General features: G+C 38.3%; 1 protein-coding gene across 1 annotated transcript in view; it reads left to right on the top strand.

Moving 5' to 3' along the window:
• stab1 (stabilin 1) overlaps positions 1-19,699 on the top strand; it is a 36,406-nt gene extending 16,707 nt beyond the window's left edge. Inside the window, exons 29-69 of the mRNA XM_081384670.1 lie at positions 109-236; positions 332-440; positions 529-606; positions 1,453-1,554; positions 1,669-1,773; positions 1,847-1,981; positions 2,063-2,191; positions 2,265-2,318; positions 2,429-2,542; positions 3,442-3,637; positions 3,746-3,841; positions 3,936-3,981; positions 4,065-4,144; positions 4,258-4,383; positions 4,743-4,816; positions 5,244-5,315; positions 5,402-5,521; positions 5,624-5,671; positions 5,756-5,836; positions 6,149-6,304; positions 6,725-6,856; positions 6,954-7,013; positions 7,121-7,297; positions 7,472-7,558; positions 7,843-7,989; positions 8,228-8,284; positions 8,582-8,768; positions 8,841-8,990; positions 9,514-9,618; positions 10,751-10,858; positions 12,491-12,684; positions 12,771-12,915; positions 13,206-13,339; positions 14,594-14,759; positions 14,854-14,960; positions 16,082-16,201; positions 16,349-16,498; positions 16,586-16,699; positions 17,917-18,063; positions 18,391-18,498; positions 18,616-19,699. Coding sequence (XP_081240796.1) covers positions 109-236; positions 332-440; positions 529-606; positions 1,453-1,554; positions 1,669-1,773; positions 1,847-1,981; positions 2,063-2,191; positions 2,265-2,318; positions 2,429-2,542; positions 3,442-3,637; positions 3,746-3,841; positions 3,936-3,981; positions 4,065-4,144; positions 4,258-4,383; positions 4,743-4,816; positions 5,244-5,315; positions 5,402-5,521; positions 5,624-5,671; positions 5,756-5,836; positions 6,149-6,304; positions 6,725-6,856; positions 6,954-7,013; positions 7,121-7,297; positions 7,472-7,558; positions 7,843-7,989; positions 8,228-8,284; positions 8,582-8,768; positions 8,841-8,990; positions 9,514-9,618; positions 10,751-10,858; positions 12,491-12,684; positions 12,771-12,915; positions 13,206-13,339; positions 14,594-14,759; positions 14,854-14,960; positions 16,082-16,201; positions 16,349-16,498; positions 16,586-16,699; positions 17,917-18,063; positions 18,391-18,498; positions 18,616-18,654 — 4,683 coding nt within the window. The 3' untranslated portion in view covers positions 18,655-19,699. The remainder of the gene's footprint in view (positions 1-108; positions 237-331; positions 441-528; positions 607-1,452; positions 1,555-1,668; positions 1,774-1,846; positions 1,982-2,062; positions 2,192-2,264; positions 2,319-2,428; positions 2,543-3,441; positions 3,638-3,745; positions 3,842-3,935; positions 3,982-4,064; positions 4,145-4,257; positions 4,384-4,742; positions 4,817-5,243; positions 5,316-5,401; positions 5,522-5,623; positions 5,672-5,755; positions 5,837-6,148; positions 6,305-6,724; positions 6,857-6,953; positions 7,014-7,120; positions 7,298-7,471; positions 7,559-7,842; positions 7,990-8,227; positions 8,285-8,581; positions 8,769-8,840; positions 8,991-9,513; positions 9,619-10,750; positions 10,859-12,490; positions 12,685-12,770; positions 12,916-13,205; positions 13,340-14,593; positions 14,760-14,853; positions 14,961-16,081; positions 16,202-16,348; positions 16,499-16,585; positions 16,700-17,916; positions 18,064-18,390; positions 18,499-18,615) is intronic.
• The last annotated feature ends 5,461 nt before the right edge of the window (positions 19,700-25,160 follow it).

The raw sequence follows: 25,160 nt of genomic DNA, 5'->3' as shown, positions 1-25,160 counted from the left end.
ATTGTCAATGAGTCTGTTTACAAAAAATTATAGTGACCTGATTGAAAGAGAAAAAGGATTATTTATTAAACAAATATTATTCTACAACATTTTTGTGTTTGTCTTCAGAGGCACAAAGTGATTGAGAGTGACAGCAGAGTCACGGCTTTGGTTCCATCTAAAGTTGCTTTCAAGAACCTCAGCGTTTCAGACGAGGCTTTTTGGTTTGATTATTACAGGCTGCCTCACCTTCTGCAGTATGTGTTTGGATTGACATTGAGAACTGATTTATGAGGTTTGCAGAAGAGAATAAATACCATGAGATAATTTCCCGTGTGCAATTTCTGTCTAGAGTTCATTTTTTAGAGGGGATCTACACCTCTGAAGACTTACTGCAGCAAGTTGGTAAAACAATCCAGACTATAGGAAAGTCTAAATGGGAGGTGCAAAGCAACGGCAGGGTAACGGTCACACAAACCCCACCCCTCGGATTAATTACAGCCTTAAATTGGTCATCTTTCACTGACCTGTTCACCCTTGTGTCCCTAGGAGCTCATGATCGGCAATGCTACCATTCTTGTCCCAGACCTCAAGGCAATAAATGGGTGCATTCACATTATTGACACGGTAATTCAACTTTGCAAAGATGGTGTCTGGTTTTTAAAATACCAAACCAAAAGTATTAAACTTCAGTGCATTCCACACTTTTTGTGCAATGAATTTACAACAAACAAGAAAATGGGATTTCCCATGGACTTACATAAAAGGAGGGACCCAAGACATATCTAGAGACCAGAATAACTGCATAGCAACAATGGCCTAAAAACATGTAGAACACATTAGCTACTGCATAGCAATGCCCTAGCAACTACCTAAAACACCATAGCAACAACATAGCAATCCCTTAAACACACACAAAACCTCTTAGCAACTGCATAGAATTGCCTTGAAAACATTTAGAACACCTTATCAACTGCATAGTAACACCCTAGCAACAACCTAAAAACATTTAGAACATCTTAAAGGAGAACTCCGGTCAATTTTAACATTGAGCTCATTTTTTTGTACATTTGGAGTGCTGTCAATACAGAGAACAACGACAAAAATCGGTGTTGCCTACACTGAGTTATTCTATTTTTAAAATTTGCATGTTAAGAGCCTAAAAGCAGGTTTAAAACTTGCCCCATTGAAGTCAACAGGGTGCAAATTTTAAAAATAGAATAACTCAGTGTAGGCAACACACGATTTTTGTCGTTGTTCTCTGTATTGACAGCACTCCAAATGTACAAAAAAATGAGCTCAATGTTAAAATTGACTGGAGTTCTCCTTTAACAGCACCTTGGCAAACTAGCTTTGTGGTGGCAAATTTTTTACCAGGATCACTCAGATTTTCTTCTGAAATAGGCCATATTATTCACCTCATTCTGTGAAATATGAACATTTTTATACATAACAAATCTGTTTTTCTCACAGGTTCTTCGACCCGCTCTATCTGATATTCCTCCACCACCTCCCACTTTGATGAAGCTCCTAAACAACACGCCAGAATTCAGCCTTTTCAGGCAGGCGGCACTGGTGAGTTTCTGCCATTTACCCAGAGATATAACTTACTCAATATTTCCAAAAAGAGTAACATAATAACTGAGTATTGATTTTGTTACACAAGCATAGTTGTCTCTACTTTTTTAGCTTTACGACTTGGAAAACAGTATCCCAACTAGAGATTACACCATTTTTGTCCCGTATGACAGTGCCATTAAAGAGTACCTAAATAAAACAAACTCTACACAACTGGTGAGTGAAACTTTTTGAAACAATGTTTGATCTTATCAGTCATGAAGTTGACGAAATTGTCTCTATTCAACAGAGCAAAGACATTGTAAAATATCATGTAATTATAAGCGAGCAACTCTTTCCTGAACACTTGGGCCATGGACTCTTCAAAAACACGTTTTTGGGAAATGGCACTCAGATCATGTTTTATGTGGACACTGAAAATCAGGTATTGCACAACTGGCAACAACTCATGTTCTATACAGTGCTTAGACGAAAATAGTTGTGATTAACTATTCCTAAACTCCAGACGATGGCCAATGACGTTCCCATAAACGGAAGCTTCACTGAGACGAGGCATGGCACAGTGTTCGGGATCCCACGTGTCTTAGACCTTCACAAGAACCACTGCAGTAAAGAAGTGTTTTTAAAAATTTCTGTAAGTACTTCTGAGGTTACTTTCTCGAAGTGGCGTTACGAACAAAGCTAAGGAACGTTTGCTTTCTTTGCAGGGCCGCTGTGGAGATTGTACAGCTGCACCAAAATGCCTCTATGATGCCAAACCTGTAAGATGGGTTCATTGTTGTTTTAGTTTGTTCTTAACTTTCATGTTATTCATAATGGTAAAAGTAAGAAAAAGGAAGTTTATGATTCGTTCTTCTCATCGTTTCTTCAGATACAGCCAAAGTACCCTCCAAATATGAAGTCAAACTGTAAATACAGGGCTAAAGTTGGAAAAAAGAGAATAATGGTGCCGGGCTGTCACATTGACTGTTTGAGAACAACAAAGGTACTTAATTTTCTAAGTTCTGAAGCTTACTGAACAGACGTCACTAGTTGTGGTGCACAGTCCAGTTGTATGTACTTGAGGGCACTTATACTTGAGTTTACGCTACAGATCCATCAATTTCAATGAGGACGGTGCAAGGGTTAGTTCACCCAAAAATTACAATTCTGTCATCATTTACCCCCCAAACCCATAAGACTTTGGTTCATCTCCGAAACACAAATTAAGATATTTTTAATGAAATCTGAGAGGTTTCTGTAAATAAAAGTCTAAATTAAATCTGTTCATATAAAGTATCTCCTCATAAGACTTAGATGAAAGTGTTTGATTCATATGGATTTGTTTTATGACGACTTTTTGACATTTTTAGATCTTCTAAGTTTTGGTTACCTGGACTTTCAATGGAGGGACAGAAACATTGTAGATTTCATTAAAAATGTCATCATGTGTTTTTCGAAGTTTAGTCTTATAAGTTTGGAATGACATCAGGGCGAATGATGGCAATATTATTTTTTTCAGTAAACTATCCCTTTAAGGATGTCGAGGAAGGATGTAAGGCTCTGTGCTATATTCATACTTTATTTCAAACTGAACTATAAACATGTTAACAGTTTAACAAACTTCAAACTGTTGCTTCGTCTTGACATTCATTGACCCTGAAAGAAAAAACTAACCATAGAAGAAGAGTTTATAAAAGTCTCTTCTACAGCGCCCACTTGTGGCAACACTGAATATGCAAGCTATACTTCTGTTTGGACACATTTCGGTGTTAAATCAAGATCGCGGAACTAGAAATGCTTTTTGGACCGGAGTATTGTGTGCTGGACTGGTTGGGTTTACACCTTTAAAATTCAGATTCCAAGATGATTCAGATTCAGACCTCATAATAACTTTCCTTCCAGGACCATTCCTGCTGTCCAGGATACTTTGGGCATGATTGCTCCAAATGTCCTGGAACTGTGGATAACTGGTGCTCCAACAACGGTCAATGCCAGGACGGGCTGTTCGGCAGCGGGGAGTGTCTCTGTAAAGAGGGCTTCCATGGGACGGCCTGTGAGATGTGTGAACCTGGGAGATACGGAAAAGACTGCAAGTCAGGTAACATCTATGAGCATTTTTTTTTATTCTACGATCTTGGCATTCTGTTAGCGTTGTTCAAATTTTTTTTGAACAAACCCTTGTAAAGCAATTTTTTTTATTCGGCAGAATGTCACTGTGAACATGGCAAATGTTTGGACGGTATGGAGGGAAATGGGCAATGCATTTGTTTCAAAGGTTGGAAGGGAGTGAGTTGCTCTGTTGGTCAGTATTAAGGTCAAATGGCAACATTTTGTGTCAGATCGCATGTTTCTTACCTTAATGCACTTTTGACGTCATAAAAATGTGTATTTTGCAGCGGTAGTTGATGATGCCTGTGGTGGAGTTTGTGATGTCAATGCCAAGTAAGTATGTAAAATATACATACAAGGCACTTTATATTTTTAACACATTCATCAGTGTTTATAGTTAAATATTATTCTGCCAGCTGTATCTCAGGAGGTTCAGGGACTCCTCCAACTTGTTCCTGTACCGCTGGTTATAAGGGTAACGGGACTTTTTGCAAAGGTTTGTCTGTTTCATTGCTAAGTTTGTCGTTTTCTCAGTGACAGTGAAATCAATATTCACCCTGTTTACTTTCTTAATACACATTGTAAATGCTTTGCATACGCCTTCCACAGAAATTGACCCATGTGCCACAGACAATGGAGGGTGTTCCACAAATGCAAACTGCACAAAAACATCGCCCGGTGAAAGGAGCTGCGCATGTAAAGCCGGCTTCGTTGGTGATGGGGTTGTGTGTCTCGGTAAAAGAGTGATTCACTTCCTGTAATATCCAAATGGGTAACATGGATCCAATGAAATTTGTGTTTTAGATTTGACGTGTGCATAAATGGATCTGTGCGACATTTTTTTTTTGTTTAGCATTTAAAACTTTTCTGATTCCTATAGTGTTGTTGTTGTTGTGCAGAGGGTCTTGGTCTGCTGCCTATGGTTTCTTTGATGTTAATTTAGTATTATAATTAGCATTGATTATGTTTTATTTACCGTTTCATGTACATGTGATGGGTGTGCCTCAGGGCTCTGTATTGGGCTCAATTATCAGTTTTGCATTGTCTGCAAGCATTTACTTTTTTAAACTTGTGTAATTGTGTTTTCACTACAGAAATAGACGCCTGCTTAGTGGACAATGGAGGATGTGACAAAAATGCTTTATGCATGAAAACCGGACCAAACAGGGTTTGTGTCACCAATTATAGTTAACGCCTAACAACAAGTGTTAAAGGAGAAGTTCACTTTTAAAATGAAAATTCTGTCATCATATACTCACCCTCATGTTGTTTCAAACCTGTATGAATTTTTTTCTTCTGCTGAACAGAAAGGAAGATATTTAGAAGAATATCAGTAACCAGGCAGTTTTTGGGTCCCATTGACTTCCATAGTAGGAAAAAAATATACTATGGAAGTCAATGGGACCCAAAAACTGCCTGGTTACTGACATTCTTCTAAATATCTTCCTTTCTGTTCAGCAGAAGAAAAAAATTCATACAGGTTTGAAACAACATGAGGGTGAGTATATGATGACAGAATTTTCATTTTATAAGTGAACTTCTCCTTTAATGTTAAGAGGTGAACATTAAAATGTTGTGCATTACATTTGTTACAGGTTGCATGTGCATGCAAGCCTGGTTTTACTTCCATTGGACATAGATGTTTTGCAGTTAATCCTTGTCGGAAGGTAACAGATTTCAAAGACTTCAAAAATTATTTTAAATCTATAAGGTATTTTTGTATGCAATAATCTTTATTTTGTTTTTATTACAGAATAATGGCGACTGCAGTATCAATGCTGTTTGCAGATACCTCGGTGATGGGGAACGTAATTGCACATGCTATATTGGCTACAAAGGAGATGGTTTTAAGTGTGCAGGAACTGTCAGTAGAGTCAGTATCATTTAAGATGAATTTTAGGTTAAATATAATGATTGACCAAACGTGATAAACAACAGCTTCTGCTTTTAAAATGAATCTCTGAATTTATTGCAGGAGCTTCTTCGTATTCCTGAGGCAGCATGGTTGCGAAGAAGTTTCGGTGTAAGTGCATGTTTAAACTAGCTAATTTCTTTATATATTTGAAATATATTTACAATAATAATGTGAAATATGTGTATGTTATAGGCATCGAGAGTCCGAGATTTGTACAGTCAAGGACCTTTCACTCTGTTTGCTCCTCATGCAGATTATGTCGCTAATTTTTCGGTATGCTGCGCTCCGACAAACTGCATCACACAAAAATATTATAACATTATAAGTCAGTTTATCCCCTTTGCTAAGAATTTTGCTTACCTAATCTGATGTCACCTGATATTCAAGAAGTTAAGAATAAACTTTTTAATATATCAGTATTGATTGGATAGTAAAAAAGTAGGCGTTACATAATAAATGTTGTTTTTCGAGTGCGAAGGCACTTTTTTTTCTTTTGAAATAGTGTACACCATTGAACATTTGCACAAATCAAAAAGTTTTCAAATCTTTTCTATTGTTATTTCATATAATTTCTTGTCATGACAGACTCCACAGATTGAACCATGGATAAATTCAAGTCACATGCCAGATCTGCTGCGTTACCACATTGTCAGTTGTGAAGAATTGCGTGAATCAGACCTCAAATCTGTTAAAGAAGTTGTCACCAGTAGCGGATATAAATTACGCTTCAGCGTTAGAGATGTGAGTACTTGAAGTGTCAAACACATTTTGTATTTTCGATATTGAATTTTTCTCTGAATTAAGGTCGGAAATTAACAGTGGCTTGGGGAAAAAAATGCCAAATTCAAGATGCTGAGGCGAAAACACAATTATTCCACCTTTGAAAATAATTAAGCATTATTAAGAAAACGATAAATGCCATGTTTGTAGTGTAAAAATTACTTTTGTGGAGGTTGATAAAATTTTACTGGCAATAACCTATATTATTCTCATTGATTAATTAAATTGAATACATCTAATAATTTTACATATAAAAGACAACACAGATTCATTTAATTAGGTGATTATTACAATTTCCCCTACAAAAGTGAAAAAATATCTCTGCAAATCATTTCCCCTTGGTGGAAAAGTTGATCTGAACCATATGCCTTTGTCTCTCAGGGTGTTGTGTACATCAATGACAATACAAAGATCATCACCAGTGACTTTGAGTGCTCCAACGGAGTCATACATTTTATAGACAAGGTCCTCTTTCCGTACGAACTAACGGGCAAGGCAGATATCAACGCTACTGTATGTAACTCAACCAATGGCTCCCATTTTTGTGTAAAAAAATAAAATATTTAATCAAAATATCATTCCACAAAGTGAAACTCAATTTATGTTGCAGTTGAACATTACAGCAGCTGCTGAACAATATGGCTTCAAAATCTTCAGCAAGCTCCTGCAGGTAATATTTTTGCTGTAGATTCCGATTTTTTGGTTATCAACCCAGATGCATTATTCTTACAAACATCTTCCAAAAACATCATGTCTGTCATGTCTTCATCTTAACAGGATGCGGAATTGATGCATGTGGTGCAACATCAACCCTTTTACCCATTCACCATGTTCTGGCCAACGGATGACGTTTTTAACAGACTCCCTGAGGATAGAAAGGCATGGCTGTACAGCGAAGACCATCGTGATAAACTACAAGCCTACCTCAAAGCTCACATAGTCCGCGACCAGAGAGTAAATGAAACTCAAACCTAAATGAATTCTGTGAAATGATTTAAAACATTTAATGAAATCACCTTATATATCAAAGTACCATGGTGTTACCATTTGATAGCGTCACTGAACCATGGTACTGCCATAGTACTTTCTTTTAAGGGTCACAAAACTGTTTTGGTTGTATGTTTACAGGTAGTTGCTATTGCTCTTACTGCTGAGAGAAGCTTGGAAACATTGATTGGATCAGAGCTCAGATTCAGCTGCAACAAAGATTTAACTGTAAGTATTTGGATGAGGAATAATGAGCAAAGAATTCAAAATATTAGAATTGGAACAAAATATTTATTATTAGAAATATGAATACATGTTTAATTTTTCTTTGTGGAACATTTTAAACTTGACATAAGCCAATTTAGCTAACACATCCTGATAAAAAAAAAAGTCTGAAATATGAGATTGGGAACAAAACCCTGCACCATTCATTTGAAGTGTTTCATTCTTTGGCGTTTTATTGTTAGACATTTGAATGTAAATTTGCTCACGTCTCATTGACTGATTTTCAGGGTGACATCTTAATCAATGGAAACAATGCCAGAATCGTAGCGCGAAACATGCAGTTCGATTCAGGTATCGCTCATGGGATTGATCAGCTTCTGGAGCCGCCGAGCATTGGCGCTCGCTGCGATGACTTCGCAAGCATAGAGATAAAGGTACAAAACTTGTTGATTTGAGACTAAGTTAATGTTCATGCTCTTAGAAATTTAAGTGAGATTATTTATATCACCAAAAATGGCACAAAATAAATAGTAAAGCACAATTGGAAAAAAACATGTGTGCAGAAAAGCATTTTTTTGTTCAACTTAGTTCCACTACTGGTACAACAAACTTGCTTCAAAGTGATTTCAAACATTAAAACACATGGGCCATCCTAACGTTGTTTGTTTTCAGGGACTTTGCGGTTCTTGCGGTTCGCAATCCCGTTGTCCCCTCGGATCAGAAGACACAGTGAGTGCATCTCATCATATCTTGTTGATTTGTGGTTCTGCTGCGTTAACATACCTTCAGCAGTCAGCACTTTATTGACTTTTTGTTGTTTTTTGGTTCTGTTGCTTTAACGAACCTTAAACAGTCAGCCCTTATTGACTTACTTTTTGTTATTTTTTAGTTTAATGATGTTTTATTGACTTTTTTTAAAATAATTTTTGGTTCTGTTGCATTAACAAAGCTTTTGCAGTCAGCACTATATTGACTCATGCTTATACAAAGTAGCATGCATTGATCCAGACGGATCTTTTCTTACAGAACAGAACTAGCATATGTAGACGACCCTATTCCCCTTACATGTACAGACGGCCCAGTTATTACGGTATGTACTCGTACGGTTACGGATACAACTCCTACAGAGATTGGCTTGGCTGTAGTCGGATATGTACGAAAATGACGTGGGATGCAAAGTGCTGTAAAAACCACTTCGGAAGAGACTGTCAAGGTGAGAATTGAACAAATGTTGCATGAAATGATGCAGCCAGTAGGTGTAAAACTGTGTTGGTTTGTGGTTTAGTGTGTCCTGGTGGTCTCGAGGCGCCGTGTGGAGAGCATGGAGACTGCGATGATGGGCGCACCGGCACAGGAGCTTGTAAATGTCACAGTGGTTTTGTTGGCACAGGCTGTGAGCTGTGTGAAAGGAATCACTTTGGGCCGAACTGCACAGGTAACCCATTCAGTCAGCCCTGTTTTAAAACCGTGAACTATTCATAAACAGTCCAATTCCTTATGCAATATGCACAATCATTGGTGAAGACTAAGTGAACAGGCAAATCAGACTACCCAACTGTAAGAATAATTATGCAGGGTATTACATAATATGTAGGAACCGAGTCCAAAATTAACAGAACTGTAGGTAGAAATTGGCTTTTGGAAGGAGATAAAATAGAGCTACTGACAAGTTGGCTGGTACCATTTTAATTGAAATCATTGTCAGTTTTCGAACTTTTCGAATAGTTTTTGGTCTTTGTTAAATCTTTTGCATTAATCTCACAAAAATATAGCAAGGTTTATGCTTTAAAGAAGAAAATTAGAGAATTTTCCAAAAGGGTAAGAAAAATAAACTTCAATTTTCTAAATTCACTGGAGACTGATGACTTTTTTATATTGAAATTTATTTTTATGGTAGTTGTACTACTCTACTTTGTGTTAATAGCTATAATTCACAATTTATCATTTTTTTCTCACAGCATGCAACTGTACCAGCAATGGCAATTGTAATGACGGTCTGGATGGTGATGGGAGCTGTTTCTGTCAAGAGGGGTGGACTGGTAAATACTGTGAAACAAAAATCGGTAAGAGCAGGCTTCACAGGGAAAACTGTATTGAATTATCAAGATATGTTTGGGGTTAAATACGAGACGAAATCTGCGTAGATTACCGCAGAAAATGTTTTTGACTTGGTGGAGGAAAAAAAATGAGATGGGTCGAAACATTATGTCAATGTTTTGCTTTTTCTTGCAAATATTGTGCATTCCCTTGAGAAACTTTGTTTTCTGTAGCAAAATATTTGCATTCCCTCAAGAGACTATGCATTTGCAAGCAAAATGTTTGTGTTCACCCGAAAAACTTTGCGTTCACTCACAAAAAATTTGCGTTCCCCAAAGAAATTTGTGTTTGCTTTCAAAATATTTGAGTTCCTCCCAGAAAAATTGCGTTCGCTAGCAAAATGTTTGCGTCCCCCCCGGGGAAACTTTGTGTTCCCCCGAAAAACTTTGCGTTCACTCACAAAAAATTTGCATTCCCCAAAGAAATTTGTGTTTGCTTTCAAAATATTTGAGTTCCTCCCAGAAAAATTGCGTTCGCTAGCAAAATGTCTGCGTTCCCCCAGGAAACCTTACATTTGCTCGCAAAATGTGTTCCACCAAGAAATGTTGTGTTCGCTTGAGTTCCCCCAACAAACTTTGTGTTCATTCGCAAAATGTTTGCTTTCCCGATCTCATATTTTTTCACCATGTCACTTTATGGGCTCCATACAATTACATACTTACAATGGAAGTCTATTCTGCAAACAAAAAATCTTCAATATTTTAGGTACTTAAAAAAGTATTTAGAACAAGACAAATTTACTTTTATAAAATTTTATTCCATTTTGACGATATTAAATGAAACCAGATTTTCTGATGTTTATACTAAAAAACAAGAAAAAATTATATTGGTGTATGAAAAATAAACACATTTCTTATACATTTACTGTATTTATTTTATAATGATTAATAAATATATTACCTTGAAACAAGTTCAGTTATCTTTATACTGGAAAACAAGACAAAATCCTGATTTTTTTTTCTTCTTTTTTTTGGGCAGTGATTTTTTGCAGCAGTTCATAAATTTAAATGTTAATTTTCTGGTTTTCTATCAAGTGCATTTTGTTGTTTGTTTAAATCATTTTTTAACCAACACTCTCTTTTGCCTGTTATTTAACAGTAGTCAAACCGGTCTGCTCTCCCGCATGTGATCTCAACGCAGTATGCCTCCCTAATAATCAGTGCGAATGTGTACCGCCCTACGGAGGAGATGGCATCAACTGCACGGGTGGGTTTTGAATCACATCTATTGTATTAAGAACAAGAACGATATCTATAAAAACAATATCATTCTGTTTATTCTAAGCGCGTGCTCCAGTTATGTTGTCTTCCGCTTTGAATGCTAAAGCTCTTCAAAGTATTATGGATTCTGATTGGCTGTCAATGCTTTTATCCTTCATTAGCTGGAAAACATTGTTCTAAAAACGTATGTATTTTCTCTGTGGTGTTGATGTTATAGTTGTGGTGTGGACTCTGCTATTATTTTATATTTAGAACTATTTTTAGAACTATATCTTGAAATGCTGAAACCCTATTGTAATTGTAAGGATTCGTAAAACGCATCGTGCAGGCCAAACCATAAGGCCTAGAGACTTGAAACCCAGCCAGATGGTAGGCCTCAATTTGGGGACAACCTATCAGAGTATGACCCTGATTGGCCCATAGGTGGCGCTACAGCAACCAAAAGTACAAAATCGCTCATAACTCTTAGGCCGTTTGTCACAGTGTCTTACATCACTGTGATCCCTGGCTCAAGACGGACAAAATGGCTATCTCCAAATTCGATTTAGGCAGGAACAATTTTCTGCTATGTCGCATTTTGTCCAAAACCTACTTTTGCGAACTAGTCCCTGGTTTTTTGCCCGATCGAAACCAGACCAGTCTAGGACATTTCTGGACTCTCTAGATCAATAATTATCAAAAAAAAGTTGAACTTTTGCATTTGGGTGGCTGTAACAGGGTCATTTAGAAAAGGGGCGTGGCAAAATACACTAAAAAGCCTATAAATCCCAAATGAAAACTCAGAACTTCACCAAATTGATGAGCATATGTGTCATAACATGGTGAAGAAGCATGCCGAGTTTCATGCAGATCGGACCAAAGGTGGCGCTATAAATGGCAAAAAGCTTCCATTCTTATTTGGGGTTCAAGCATGAAATGCTGAAACCCTATTGTAATTGTAAGGATTTGTAAAACGCATCGTGCAGGCCAAACCGTAAGGCCTAGAGACTTGAAACCTGGCCAGATGGTAGGCCTCAATTTGGGGACAACCTATCAGAGTATGACCCCGATTGGCCCATAGGTGGCGCTACAGCAACCAAAAGTACAAAATCGCTTATAACTCTTAGGCCGTTTGTCATAGACTCAAGTGTCTTACACCACTGTGATCCCTGGCTTCGTAAAACGCATCGGGATTTATGGAGTCATAGGTGGCGCTATAACTGTAAAAAAGCTTTAAAACCATATATTTCCTATGGTAAATTGCCTCTATTGACTGTAAATGGTGTTTTCCATCTATTATGTCAGTGGCCCTTAAAGGCCTTAATAGCTTGAACCCCGATAAATGCTGCTTGCAGCTTTAATTTTTATAGTTATCGTCCTTGGTGTGAACGGGTCTTTAGACTAACTGACTGTAAGATGTCTATTCTGAATTCACATGTTCACATGAAAAAATAATAATAAAAATGTTCCTTTATTTCCTTTCCATCATTTTCCTTCTCAAGTAAATGTATATTGATTTAAGAATTTTCAGGTATTTGTAATGGAAAACAAGAAGTGTACATAGTCTTCGTAGTCTTATCGTGGATGCTTCCCAATGGATAAAATAGAATTTCATCCTACATTTTGACTTTTTTTTTAGCTCCAGATCTTTGCAGTGAATATAACGGAGGCTGCCATGAAGACGCAGACTGTTTGCAGACCGGTGTCAACGTTAACTGTTCCTGTCAGACCGGATACTCTGGAGACGGACGCATCTGCATGCCCATCAACCGATGTGTTGAGGAGGCGAACGGTGGCTGCAGCGATTTCGCAGAATGCATTTACAGAGGACCTGTACGTGGAACTTTTGCTTTTCATTGTTGTTATTTGCCGAGAGCTGTTAAAGTTAAACGAAATGTGTAACATTTACCTTGTGGCAGAATATGAGGCACTGCGAATGTCGCAAGGGGTTCGTGGGAAACGGAATCCAGTGCTTGGAGAAATTGGTGCCCCCTGTTGACCGCTGTCTGGAGGACAACGGTGGCTGCGACCCCAAAGCGATTTGCAAAGACCTTCATTTCCACAGTATGATTTTACAATTCAAAAAGTTAACAATTTTTTTTTAAGGCAAGACACAAAGTTTGGTGTATGTAAGTGCTGCTGAAGTGGAGATTTCTGACTCACGGCTTTTAAAGATGTGTATTGTAATTGAAATCTACAGACACAAGTAGATAAAGTGTAATAAATGTTTCAATTCCACTGATCTGAAAATTGTCCAAATAGCCCAAAATCTCAGATTTGACCAATACATGAAACAGTGTTTTTTCCTGTAGTGTCTTACCTTAGAAACAAATTCTTTCATTCTTGCGTTTCAGCAAAAACTGCAGGTGTTTTCCACCTGCGGTCTTCTGAGGGGAAGTATAAACTGGATTTCATCCGAGCACAGGAAGCTTGTAAGGCTGAGGGAGCCACTCTTGCTACGTTCTCGCAGCTGTCTGATGCGCAACAGGTGACATTTGACCCCGACTTAAGACTGCACACATCCTGCATTTACGGTGTCGTAACAGCAACAGCTTTTGAGCTTAAAGGAGAACTCCGGTCAATTTTAACATTGAGCTAATTTTTTTGTACATTTGGAGTGCTGTCAATACAGAGAACAACGACAAAAATCGGTGTTGCCTACACCGAGTTATTCTATTTTTAAAATTTGCACCCTGTTGACTTCAATGGGGCAAGTTTTAAACCTGCTTTTAGCCTCTTAACATCCTTGATAAATGATGTTATTTAAGCCAGCGCAAATACCTGTGTTTACATCCTGTTTTCGGTTGAAGTCCAAAGTAATCGATTGCCGAGTTCACGCGCGTGATCATAGGTAACTAAACCTATGCGCGTGAACTCGGCAATCGACTACTTTGGACTTCAACCGAAAACAGGATGTAAACACAGGTATTTGCGCTGGCTGAAATAACATAATTTTTATACATTTCTTTCACATCTACTGCAGTCAGATCCACTCGTGTTCACTCAGAAGGAATCACTCACATTTTCTGTGCACTTGTAATGACACATCAAGGATGTTAAGAGCCTAAAAGCAGGTTTAGTACTTGCCCCATTGAAGTCAACAGGGTGCAAATTTTAAAAATAGAATAACTCGGTGTAGGCAACACCGATTTTTGTCGTTGTTCTCTGTATTGACAGCACTCCAAATGTACAAAAAAATGAGCTCAATGTTAAAATTGACCGGAGTTCTCCTTTAAGGTGCCAAAAAATATCGCTGCCAAAAAAGGCCTATTGTCAATGTATGAATCAAGGCTCACACAAAGTCAAAGTCACTTTCAAACCGAGCAGCTTTCTGTCGGTTGGTGCAGTGAATTCACATGACCAACTTGAATATAAGCAGAAACTGGATGGGGAACCATTTCCCCCTCCTGCGAAACTCCTATTGAAATAGAATATCGCTCATGTAATTTCGCCATGCTACGGTAAATGTGATGCAGCTTTAGACAGCGGTTCTGCAAACAAAAAATCTAAATCTTTATTAAATCATACATTTTTCATTCATCAAGGATCAATGGAAAATGCATCACATTTCCCACAAAAATATTAATACTGTTTTCAGACATTGATAATGATTGATAATGACAAATGTGTCTTAAGCACCAAATCATATTAGTATGATTTCTGAAGGATCATGTGGCAGTGAAAACTGGAGTAGTGGCTGGATAATTTCCATTATAAAATAAAGCTTTTCTTATTGTTCCAGTTGGGAATGCATCTATGTGTGGCAGGATGGATTGATGGGAAGAAAGTGGGCTATCCGATCCGGTTTCCCTCTGCTAAATGTGGAGACAATCATGTCGGTATTGTGTTGTACAAAGAGCCAGTCAACGCCAGTTGGCCGTACGATGCGTACTGCTACAGGATGAATGGTCAGGAAATGCTTCTAATTTAAAATGTAATTTAACATTTTACAGAATCTAAACATTCTTGATGAGAAATGACAGCCATTTTTCTCTTATACAGAGGTGTCTTGTGAATGTGGACCTGGATACGTTGGAAACGGGGAATTCTGTAATGGAGACTTGGCCTCGGTTGTTGCCTCCACTTCCAATTTTTCAGTGTTTTACACAGTAAGTAACTACAGAAAACAATGTCGAGTTTACAATGTTTACAGTAAACTTGTGCTGTGCATTGCTGTAAACTCAAAAATGTATAGTACTGTTCAAAAGTTTGGGTTTTTCTGACTGAAATTTGTACATTTATTCAGCAAGGATGCGTTAAATTGATCAAAAGAGAGAGTAAAGACATTAAGCATGTTATAAAAGTTTTTATATTTCAAAATTCTGTTATTTGGAATTTTGAAAAAAAAAAAGTATCACGGTTTTCACAAAAATATGATGCAGCACACCTGTTTTTAACATTGATAATAATAAGAAATGTTTTTGAGCATCAAATCAGCATGTTAGAATGATTTCTGAAGGATCATGTGACACTGAAGACTGGAGTAATGATGCTGAAAATACAGCTTTCATCACAGGAATTAATTATTATGATTGTTAAAATAGATTAAAATAGAAAACAGTTATTTTAAATTGTAATAATATTTCACAATAGATTACTGTAATTTGTATCAAATAAATGCAACCATGAGCATAACAGACGTCTTTTAAAAACATTAAAATATTTCTGACCCCAAAATTCAGAAATATGTTCAAGGTCAGTCTCTTAAACATGAATTATAACATATCCTTTTAATTATAAATTACAACTTATATCTTTTGATTAATTTACCCAATGTCAAGAAAATTAAAAGGAGGCAAATAAAGCGCTAAAGTTAGGATGATAGGATGAATGTTTTTGGAATCCAGCTAACAAAACATCACAGAATTCATTGAATCCATTGCAAAAACTTAGAGATGTTTGTGCTGTTGTTTCCCTTCCAAAATAATGCCACTTCCTGGAGGATGATGTCATCAAGGAACTGGTTTTTCTAATTAAAAGCAAAAGACTAACAGGATGGAATGCGGATGGAAAACATTCCAAATTTTTTTTTTGTTTTTAATAATTTTGGTTAAAGAAAGGAAAAATTAAGCAATGAAAAACAAATCTTATTGAAAAACAACAACTGAAGTGAATATATTTTTTTGTCACTCAATTGCTGCCAACAGAAATTAAGTAATATATTCAACGAGTAACATTCCTCTAATTTCATAACAATGGAGTCATGTTTCCTGTCGGTTTCCTTCTACAGGCTTTACTGAAGTACGCCGAGGATGGAGAGGAGGGCAAGAACCTGCTGAAGTCCTTGTCCGACAAATCATTAAACATTACAGTTTTTGTACCTCATAACGCCGGTTTCTCTGCAAACAAGGTGATTATCAATATAAGCCAAAAATAATTCTCATATGAACATTTTTTAAGTGTGAAAACTAAGAGGAAGAAAACTAACAAAGAAAGGAGAACCATTTGGACACGCTCTTTCTCTGCTGGCCTTGATTCAGTTTGTGTCCTTTTTCAGACTTTATCATTGAGGGATTTGCAGTATCATATATCTAGCGTCAATAGTCTTCACTACTACGAGGACATGAAGCACAACACTGTAATCCGGTCTCGCCTGGGCTCCGACCTCATTGTAACAATTCCCTCCAATTCCACCAGTCAGGCTGAGGTAAACAAACCCACGCAGCTTTACACCGTTTAGGGATCACTTTCTAGACAATGTCAAGCAATCTGTATGATTTATTGGTTTCCACAGAACTCTCAACCCCAAAAACTGGTGAATAAGAAGGTTATATTGGACTGGAACATTCCAGCCATCAATGGTCTGATCCATGTCATTGATGGGCCTTTGAGAGCTCCATCTGTTCCAGTAAGTGGCCACTTTTGTATGAGTACAATGGAGCATATTGGAAAGCTGCTTTGCTTTATGGATGTACAGGCAGAATTCATTTAGAGGATCATGGATAACAGCATTTACACCAATGGTTTAGATTGCAGCAGTTATATTTTGCACTTTTCATCAATCCACCCGCCCATCCATCCGTCCATCTGTCCGTTCCTCTATTCATCATCCATCCTCCCATCCTCCCATCCCCCATCACCCCCCAAAACCCCATCCCCCCACCCATCCACCGATCCACCCATCCATCAACCCATCCACCCATCCATCAACCCATCCACCCATCCATCAACCCATCCACCCATCCATCAACCCATCCACCCATCCATCCACCCATCCATCCACCCACCCACCCACCCATCCATCCATCCATCCACCCATCCACCCACCCACCCATCCATCCATCCATCCATCCATCCACCCACCCATCCATCCATCCATCAACCCATCCACCCATCCACTCATCCACTCATCCATCCACACATCCATCCATCCATCCACCCACCCACCCATCCACCCATACATCCACCCACCCACCCACCCATCCACCCATCCACCCATACACCCATACATCCACCCACCCATCCACCCATACATCCACCCACCCATCCACCCATCCATCCACCCATCCATCCACCCATCCATCCATCCATCCATCCACCCATCCATCCACCCATCCATCCATCCATCCACCCATCCATCCACCCATCCATCCACCCACCCATCCACCCACCCATCCACTGATCCGTCCATCCCTCCATCCGTCCATTCCTAAATGTAATATCAAAATATCTCAAATTTCACCAGACTAGCTAAAGCAAGTCAACATCCTGTTTGCCATAGTATTAGTAGTAGACATTTACATTTATGCATTTGGCAGACGCTTTTATCCAAAGCAACTTACATTGCATTTTTAAGGTACACATTTTTACATTCTTATCAGTTCTTGTTTTCCCTGGGAATCGAACCCATGGCCTTAGCGTTGCAAGCACCAACGCTCTACTGTTTGAGCTACAAGAAAGATGGTTCTGCAATGGGTACTGTACTGTCTAGTAGACATAGTAATAGACAGCCAAGATAGCTTTGTCAAAAACTAGACCTCACAAATAAATTCTCAAATAATATTTTTTAATCATAAAAGTCATTAATGGTGTTACATACAGTGAAATTTACAATCTAATTTTCAGGTGCCAGCAGTCCTTCCGATCTCTCAGTCCAGCGGTGTCGCAGTGACCACTGTGCTGATTGTCATCGCCATTGTTGGGATTGTCGCTGGGCTCGCATACTATTTCCTCAAGCACAAGAATGATGCCTTTCGCTTCCAGTACTTCAAAGTAAGTTGGTGTAATGGAGCTTCAGATATATATCTTGACTTGACAAAGACACTTTAACGTTGTACAAACTTGACATAAATGTCTGACTCTAATTCTACTAGTTTTCTAGCTACATAAAACGGTCTGTCTGTCTGTGTTGTATCGATCTATCTATCTATCTATGACTGTGCGGATGAATTTGACCATTCATAACAGATAATGCTTTACAACGAAATCTGTTAGAGAGCTACATATGGCAATTTCAAATCACAACATTTCAAATCCCTCAATTCTCGCCATCTCCAAAAAGCCAAGCCAATGTTTAATGCCTTATTTATCGTTCAACAGAATGATGATGAAGATGGTGCTTCCACAAAAGGTGGTGGAAACTCTGCTTTAGTATCCATCCCAAACCCTTTATACAGCGGCTACAGGGCATTTGCAGAACCATTTGGGGTAAATATAAAAAAAACGATGTGCTTGTAATTTTAACAACTTGCAATTATTTGACTATTTCTACTGGTCAAACACATTTGTAGACGAGTTATCCTTATCTAAATTTGTTTGTTTCAGGATTCACCCGCTACAGACACACCCAACCTCCTCGACTAGCACATACAGCAGCGTCGACCTCCTCTCCCTTTGTTTACCTGCTATCAGTCAACTACTACAGACTACCTGGCTGGAGGAAGTTTCCACAACACTTTTCTATATGGTTGAACCTAAAAATAAAAGACCCTAATTATGTCCTAGACAACATCAGCCTACCGTGGAGATTTCAGTTCAATAAAGGCATCTGCTAAAAACACTGGGTACATTTGTTAGTTTACCTGTTGTTTTTGAGAGGGTTCTCTAATTGGTCAATCGTAAAGAAAATCAACTGTCCAGGGACTAAAACCTGGGGTTTCATTAATGTCTCCAACTGCAATACATAATCCCAAAGGTCTTGTTGACAAAACAGAAGGGTATTTTTGTCTTGTTTAGTAATATTGCAGACAACTGAAGCATAACGCAGGAGGGAGAAGAGTGAAAATTCCCCAGAGGAAAACTACCACCTGTTCATACTACTTGATGGGAAGACAACATCCTTTATTTATGCCTGCAATAGATTGGAAAATTGGTCAGATTAAAAAAAGTAAATGTTTTGATTTTAGTGTGGGATTTCAGTTTTTTTTAATGAAAAACAAGTTAAAATGTTCTGCGTTTTGAACTGAGATAAGTATACATTTTAGACTTTAGTTGAATTCAGATTTTATGTTGCAGTTTGGCAGATGCTAGAAAGCAAAGACGAATCACAACCGAGTGTGTATTTGAATTTAAGAAAAAAGTATTTAAAAAGTCTCAAAAACCACAAATAAATAATGCACTTAAAAATTACGTACAAAATATAGTTTAAAACGAGTGTGCATGTTAAACAGTTCTAGCTGAATTAATCCTAAATGGGTTTTTTTTAAAGATAGTGTTTGATTAATTGTAAGGATGATATGTTTGATTAATATCAATGCAGCTCTGCCTTGCAAATACTGAAGTAATAATTTGGTACATCAATCATTGGCAGTGAGTGTGTTAGGCCTCATACAGGAAGCTATTTTTGGCAAGCATAAACGGACCTAACAGCTATATACAGTTTTGAATGGACTGTGGTGATAAACAGCTTCAAAAAAATCATACAACAGTGCATTGACTATTCTGAGGTACATTTTCTTTGCTAATGTCTGTGATTTGGCAAATATCCCGAGGGCTTTAGGACCCAGGGGCTAATGAGGACTGCAGTGTATTCATAGCTGGGCTTTTCCTCCACCATTCTTCCAGTTCCACTCATTTCCCATCCCCCCATTTTCATCGCGCTCTTCCGCAACAAAGCAGCGACACCCATCCCCACTCTAGACAGAGAGGCTACTGGGTCACACACAAATCGGTCGTGTCACACCTTTCATTGTGTTTGCTTTGAAATGTATGAAAGGAGGAGACTATAACGTAGTCAAGGTGGCATGTGGTGTTTGTCTGTGAAAGCTAACAAATTTTTAAGTCAACATGGAGACCAGGTATTGGAGAAGAAATGACTTTGAGTGAGATAAATCATAATAAACCTGTTGTTCAGCGAGCAAATATCAAGTTTGGACAGCAAAACAAAATGGCAAAAGAAGAGTTATATAGAGGTCAGCACCACACTGAGCAAAGACGTTTTAAAAATCCACCTCGCATCTACAAAATCATGCAAATGATGATCAGTATTGTTTTCAAAACAACATAAAATAATTTTCTGTAAATAGCTAAACTTCATTTGCTGTTACATTGTCTAACCGTTCTTACGTTTAGCCATCAGTTTCTATGAATGTGGCCAGGATGGGCTGTCCACCAAAACCACATGCCCAGAACAGACATCCCTGAGGCCTTCGGAAGCCACCAAGAGGCGTACATCAGCTGCAAAGAAGTTGCAATCCTTTCAATAATTCAGCAATCTGTAGTTATGTCATGCCAAACAGAGTTCCTCAAATGCCAAAGAAATTATGTGGCGATGAGACCAGAAGTTTAGGATTGGCCTTGTGTTGGTTTGGTGGATTTGGTTCAGTCCCTAAATATTTATTGTGTGACCATGTTGAACTGTTATTTTTAGAGCTTCAAGAATGAGGTGTTTGAACCCAGGATTTTTTTTTTATTATCTGTCTAGCCCAAAACACATCTTTGAGTCCAAACAATAAGTCCTTGAGACAGAAAACTTGTCGCACCCCAAGTGGGAATGCAAGTGCTTATGTAAATTAGATCCATTTTTTTTTTTAGCAAAACCTACTTCTGCGAAATAATCGCAATTATTTTTCCCAAACCAGTTAAGCACAAACCCACAGCAAATTCAAAAGATTCAAATTCCAATTCAAAAAAGGATTTCCAGAAACCTCTAACCTAAACCCAAATGTTAACTCTGATAAGGCATTGGTACACCTCCTGATATATCTATCAGCTATCGCATTACTGTGCTGATCCATCCATTAAGACTGAACTTTTATTGACGGACGATAGCTTGATTGAGTTTACCAATGAAATTCGCTGTGGTTTACGCTTAACTGGTTTGGGAAAATAGTCGTCTAACGCTAGTTTCCTGATTGGAATGACACCAGAGCAGGAAGATTGAACCGGACTACATTTAAGTAGAGGGTATGGCTACTATTATGGCTGAAACTTAAACGGAATGAGTTATTTTCATAAGCTTTGGTACACCCAAGAAGGTTCCAGAGGCCTGGATAAAATGTGCTAAAAGCATTCTATCAAAGTGAGGCGCCATCATGCGTTTCATGCACAGTCTGTAAGTAGATATACAGCTCTGGAAAAAATTTACACCACTGCAAAAGTTTCTCTGGATTTACTATTTATATGTTTGAGTAAAATGAACATTTTTGTTTCAGTATAGAAACTACTGACAACATTTCTTCCAAAGTTGAAATAATTTTTTTGTCATTTAGAGTGCCTTTTTTGCAGAAATTGATAACTGGTCAAATTAACAAAAACATGCCATGTTTTCAGACCTCGAATAATGCAAAGAAAACAACACAATACTAACATTTTCACTCAGGAATAGTTTAGAAATCAGTATTTGGTGGAATAACCTTGATTTCCAATCACAGCTTTCATGCATCTTGGCATGCTCTCTATCAGTCGGTCACATTGCTGTTGGGCGACTTAATGCCACTCCTGGCACAAAAATCCAAGCAGCTCGGCTTTGTTTGATAGCTTGCGACCTCAATCACATTCCAAAGGTTTTTAGTGGGGTTCACTGGCCATGACAGGGTCTTGATCTGGTGGTTTTCCATCCACACTTTGATCGGACTATGTGGAAAGGAGCATAGTGAAACTTGGTAAAGAATTGGTGATGATCTGGGGGTTTTAAGTAAGGCTGGAATCGGGCAGATTCGTCTTTGTGAAGGATGTATGACTCAAGCCACATAAAAGGTTATCCTTAAAGAAAAATTGCTTCCTTCTGCTGTGACAATGTTCCCCAACATAGTTTTTTGTTTTTGTTTACGCTTTGTTTTTCCCACAGGACAACACTCTAATCCACACAGCCAATCAAGATGTGGATGGAGGACCACCAGATCAAGCCCTTGTCATTGCCAGCCCAAACTCCAGACCAGGGGTCTCATTTATAAAACTGTGTGTAGGATCCTTACTAAAACCGTACGTGCGCCCGAAAGCCAAAAATGGCACATGGTAAAAAATATTCAGACTTCTAAAACCGTGCGTATGCCAGAAAAATTCCCTTTATAAATCCCAGTCAGCGAAAGATTGTGAGCACATGCGTACCCACCCTCCACCCTGTCTCCTCCCCGAAATAACCATATATATATGGAGCCACCACTATATGGAGCTTACAAGGCCTTATTGTGCATATTTGCACAAAGATATTTTCTCAGACAATCTGCCATTATGATGATAAGCAATCCTCTCAGTAGTTAAACATTAAAACACAGCATGCCACAGGAAAAATGTTCGAAAGCATTGCATCCACTACAAATATTTCTGGGGGGGGGGGGGGGGGGGGGTGAAACACTAATTTTCAGTCAATCTCATGTTAATCTTGAGTACCTATAGAGTAGTACTGCATCCTTCAAATCTCCAAAAAGTCTTTAGTTTTATTATATTTATAAAAGAAAGATAGGCTGTACCGAGTCTTTCCGGAAAAAAACGAGCGGCTGGAGGCGTGCCGTGTGAGCGGAGCTAAAGCTGTGCTTATGCGCGGATAACTAACACTCAGACATTTGAAGCAGAAAAGCAGTTTTACTCACCGCCTGCGATTCCAACGCACGACAGTGAACCTTTATCGTTGGGATAATCCTTAAGCATTAGACGATCGTTGCGAATCCGGCGTCGAACTGGGCGTTGTTTATAAAACAATCATCGTCGAAATGCAGGGAACAAACACAACTTGCACAACTCCGTTGATGCTCTGGAAAAACAAACTCCATCCACTGGTCCCTTAACGTTGGGTTCTTTGGGAATCTGTGCAGGGTTGTCTTGCCCTGGCAACCAAAAACCCACTTCTTTGGTGACATTGACTTCCCTAAAGGCGAGCATAGCGCTTTGATGGGCGTACTGCTTTCGCTCTCTTGCTCTGGTCTACGAGTGCGTGCGCGCGCGCCCGCGTCCTTCCGGGAGAAGTGCCTTTAGGACCCATATAAGGAAATTACGCCCCATCTGACGTCACACAGGCCCATACTCGAAAAAAACTTTCCGAAACTTGTGACAAACCGGAAGGAGCATTTTTGGAACAGAAATACTCCTTCAAACGTACAATTTAATTATTTTAACTTTGTCCATGTTTAGCATGGGAATCCAACTATTTAACAGTGTAAAAAACTCAGTATGCATGAAATAGCATTTCACCCCCCTTTAAAGTAACTCTGAATCAGAGTTCAAGTTAATGAGATAATTCAGTGATTAATTAAGTGATGATTGAGCATTAGTGATGAACACCTGCTGGTAACAAGCAGACTCACTGAAGGAAAGAAAAACACAAGAACTCTCTAATATTTTTACTGACCAAAAGTGGTGCGCAAATTTTCCTGTCAAGTTTGTTTTTATAAATCACAACTTTGGAATTTTTTTTCAGGGCATGCTTTGTGCCGCAACGCAACAGTTATAAATGAGGCCCTTGAACCCTACTGAAAACCTCAGGAATGTGATCAAGAGGAAGATGGAAGGCCACAAGCCATCAAACAAGCCAAGCTGCTTGATATTTTGTTCATTTTACTAAGAACACATATAAATAGTAAATAGAGAGAAACTACATAGTGTCAGCCCAGATCTGGCCCACATCTGCTACAAGTGGATTCCACAGATCTGGGCCGACACTATATGTTGCTGTCTGGGGCTCTTATGCTTTTCCGGAGCTGTATATTCTATGTGACAGCAATTCATATTATTATCATTCCAAACTACTTGGCCTCAAGAATTATTGGTGTTAATCAAATCATTCCTTTTGCATCTTATATTATTTGCCACAATGTACAACAATGATAAACATGGAAATATTTGCATCTTCCCTTTTACAAACCTTCATTTGTTACATCTCAAAAAAATGTCTTTAAATATCCTACAGTGAATTCCAATTATTGCTTCTTGCAGCTTTATTTTAATCTGGCAAGACTGGCATTTCTCCAAATTCACATGCCAAGACCAGAAAAGCCAGTGAATAGAGGCCACCAAGTGGCCTATGGCAACTTAAAAGAAACTGTGGTCCTCCATGACAGATGGTTGAAATAATACACAAGGCAACACATGCCTTATGCATTTCACAAATGTAGAATAAAGCCTTTGTAGAAAGATGTCGCATCATGGGTGGAATTTGGACAATGGCACGTGAAACATTCAACGTCATTCAAGCTGAAAAATTTGAGATACTGAAATGTTAAACAAAGACTTAATGGTGTGAGGAGACCAGACTTTTTTTTCAAAACATTCATGCTTTGATAGCAAGCACTACGTTGGCTGATTTTGTGAGAAGAATGGTGGTAGGAGCATCATGTTTTAGGGCTGCTTCTCTTTTACAAGGCTGGAAAATGGTTGGACCAAAGGACAAGAACATCCTGGTGGAAAATCTGCTGCCTTTTACAAAAGCACTGGGAAGGATAAGATGGTTCATCTTCTAACACAATTAAATTCCAACTTGGTGTTTGAGATTTATTGTAAAAGAAAACAACTTTTAATGGATTCACTAAATTGCAGTGCTTTTTGGCTAAACCCCCTTTATTGTAGCAGTAACATCAATACGGCAAAACACAACAACGTAAAAAAATAGTAATAATCAGAATAAGCAATTCATCAGCCATCTTACATCTGCCAAGTTCATTAGCCAAACATTAAGTATTTATGGTTGCCAAGCAACTTTGCATAATAATATAAAATTCAATATGTGCAGTTTTCTGATGTGTATATTAGATATTTTAAAACGGCTTTGAACATAGCAGCTTTTAGAGCAGGAAGAACTAATTTCATTTTTCATTGCCCATAACATTATGTAACCATGACCAAGCCTGATATAGCAGCTAATGGCGATATCAAAATTACTATATTTTTGATTGATGTTGCCTGTTCATTTTTAAAAAAGGACACACTGAGACCCCAGT

This window comes from Scardinius erythrophthalmus, assembly GCF_964197995.2.
Source record: "Scardinius erythrophthalmus genome assembly, chromosome: 14".
Taxonomy (NCBI): Eukaryota; Metazoa; Chordata; class Actinopteri; order Cypriniformes; family Leuciscidae; genus Scardinius; species Scardinius erythrophthalmus.
Note: the sequence above shows the minus strand (reverse complement) of the source record. Positions and strands in the feature narration are given on the sequence as shown.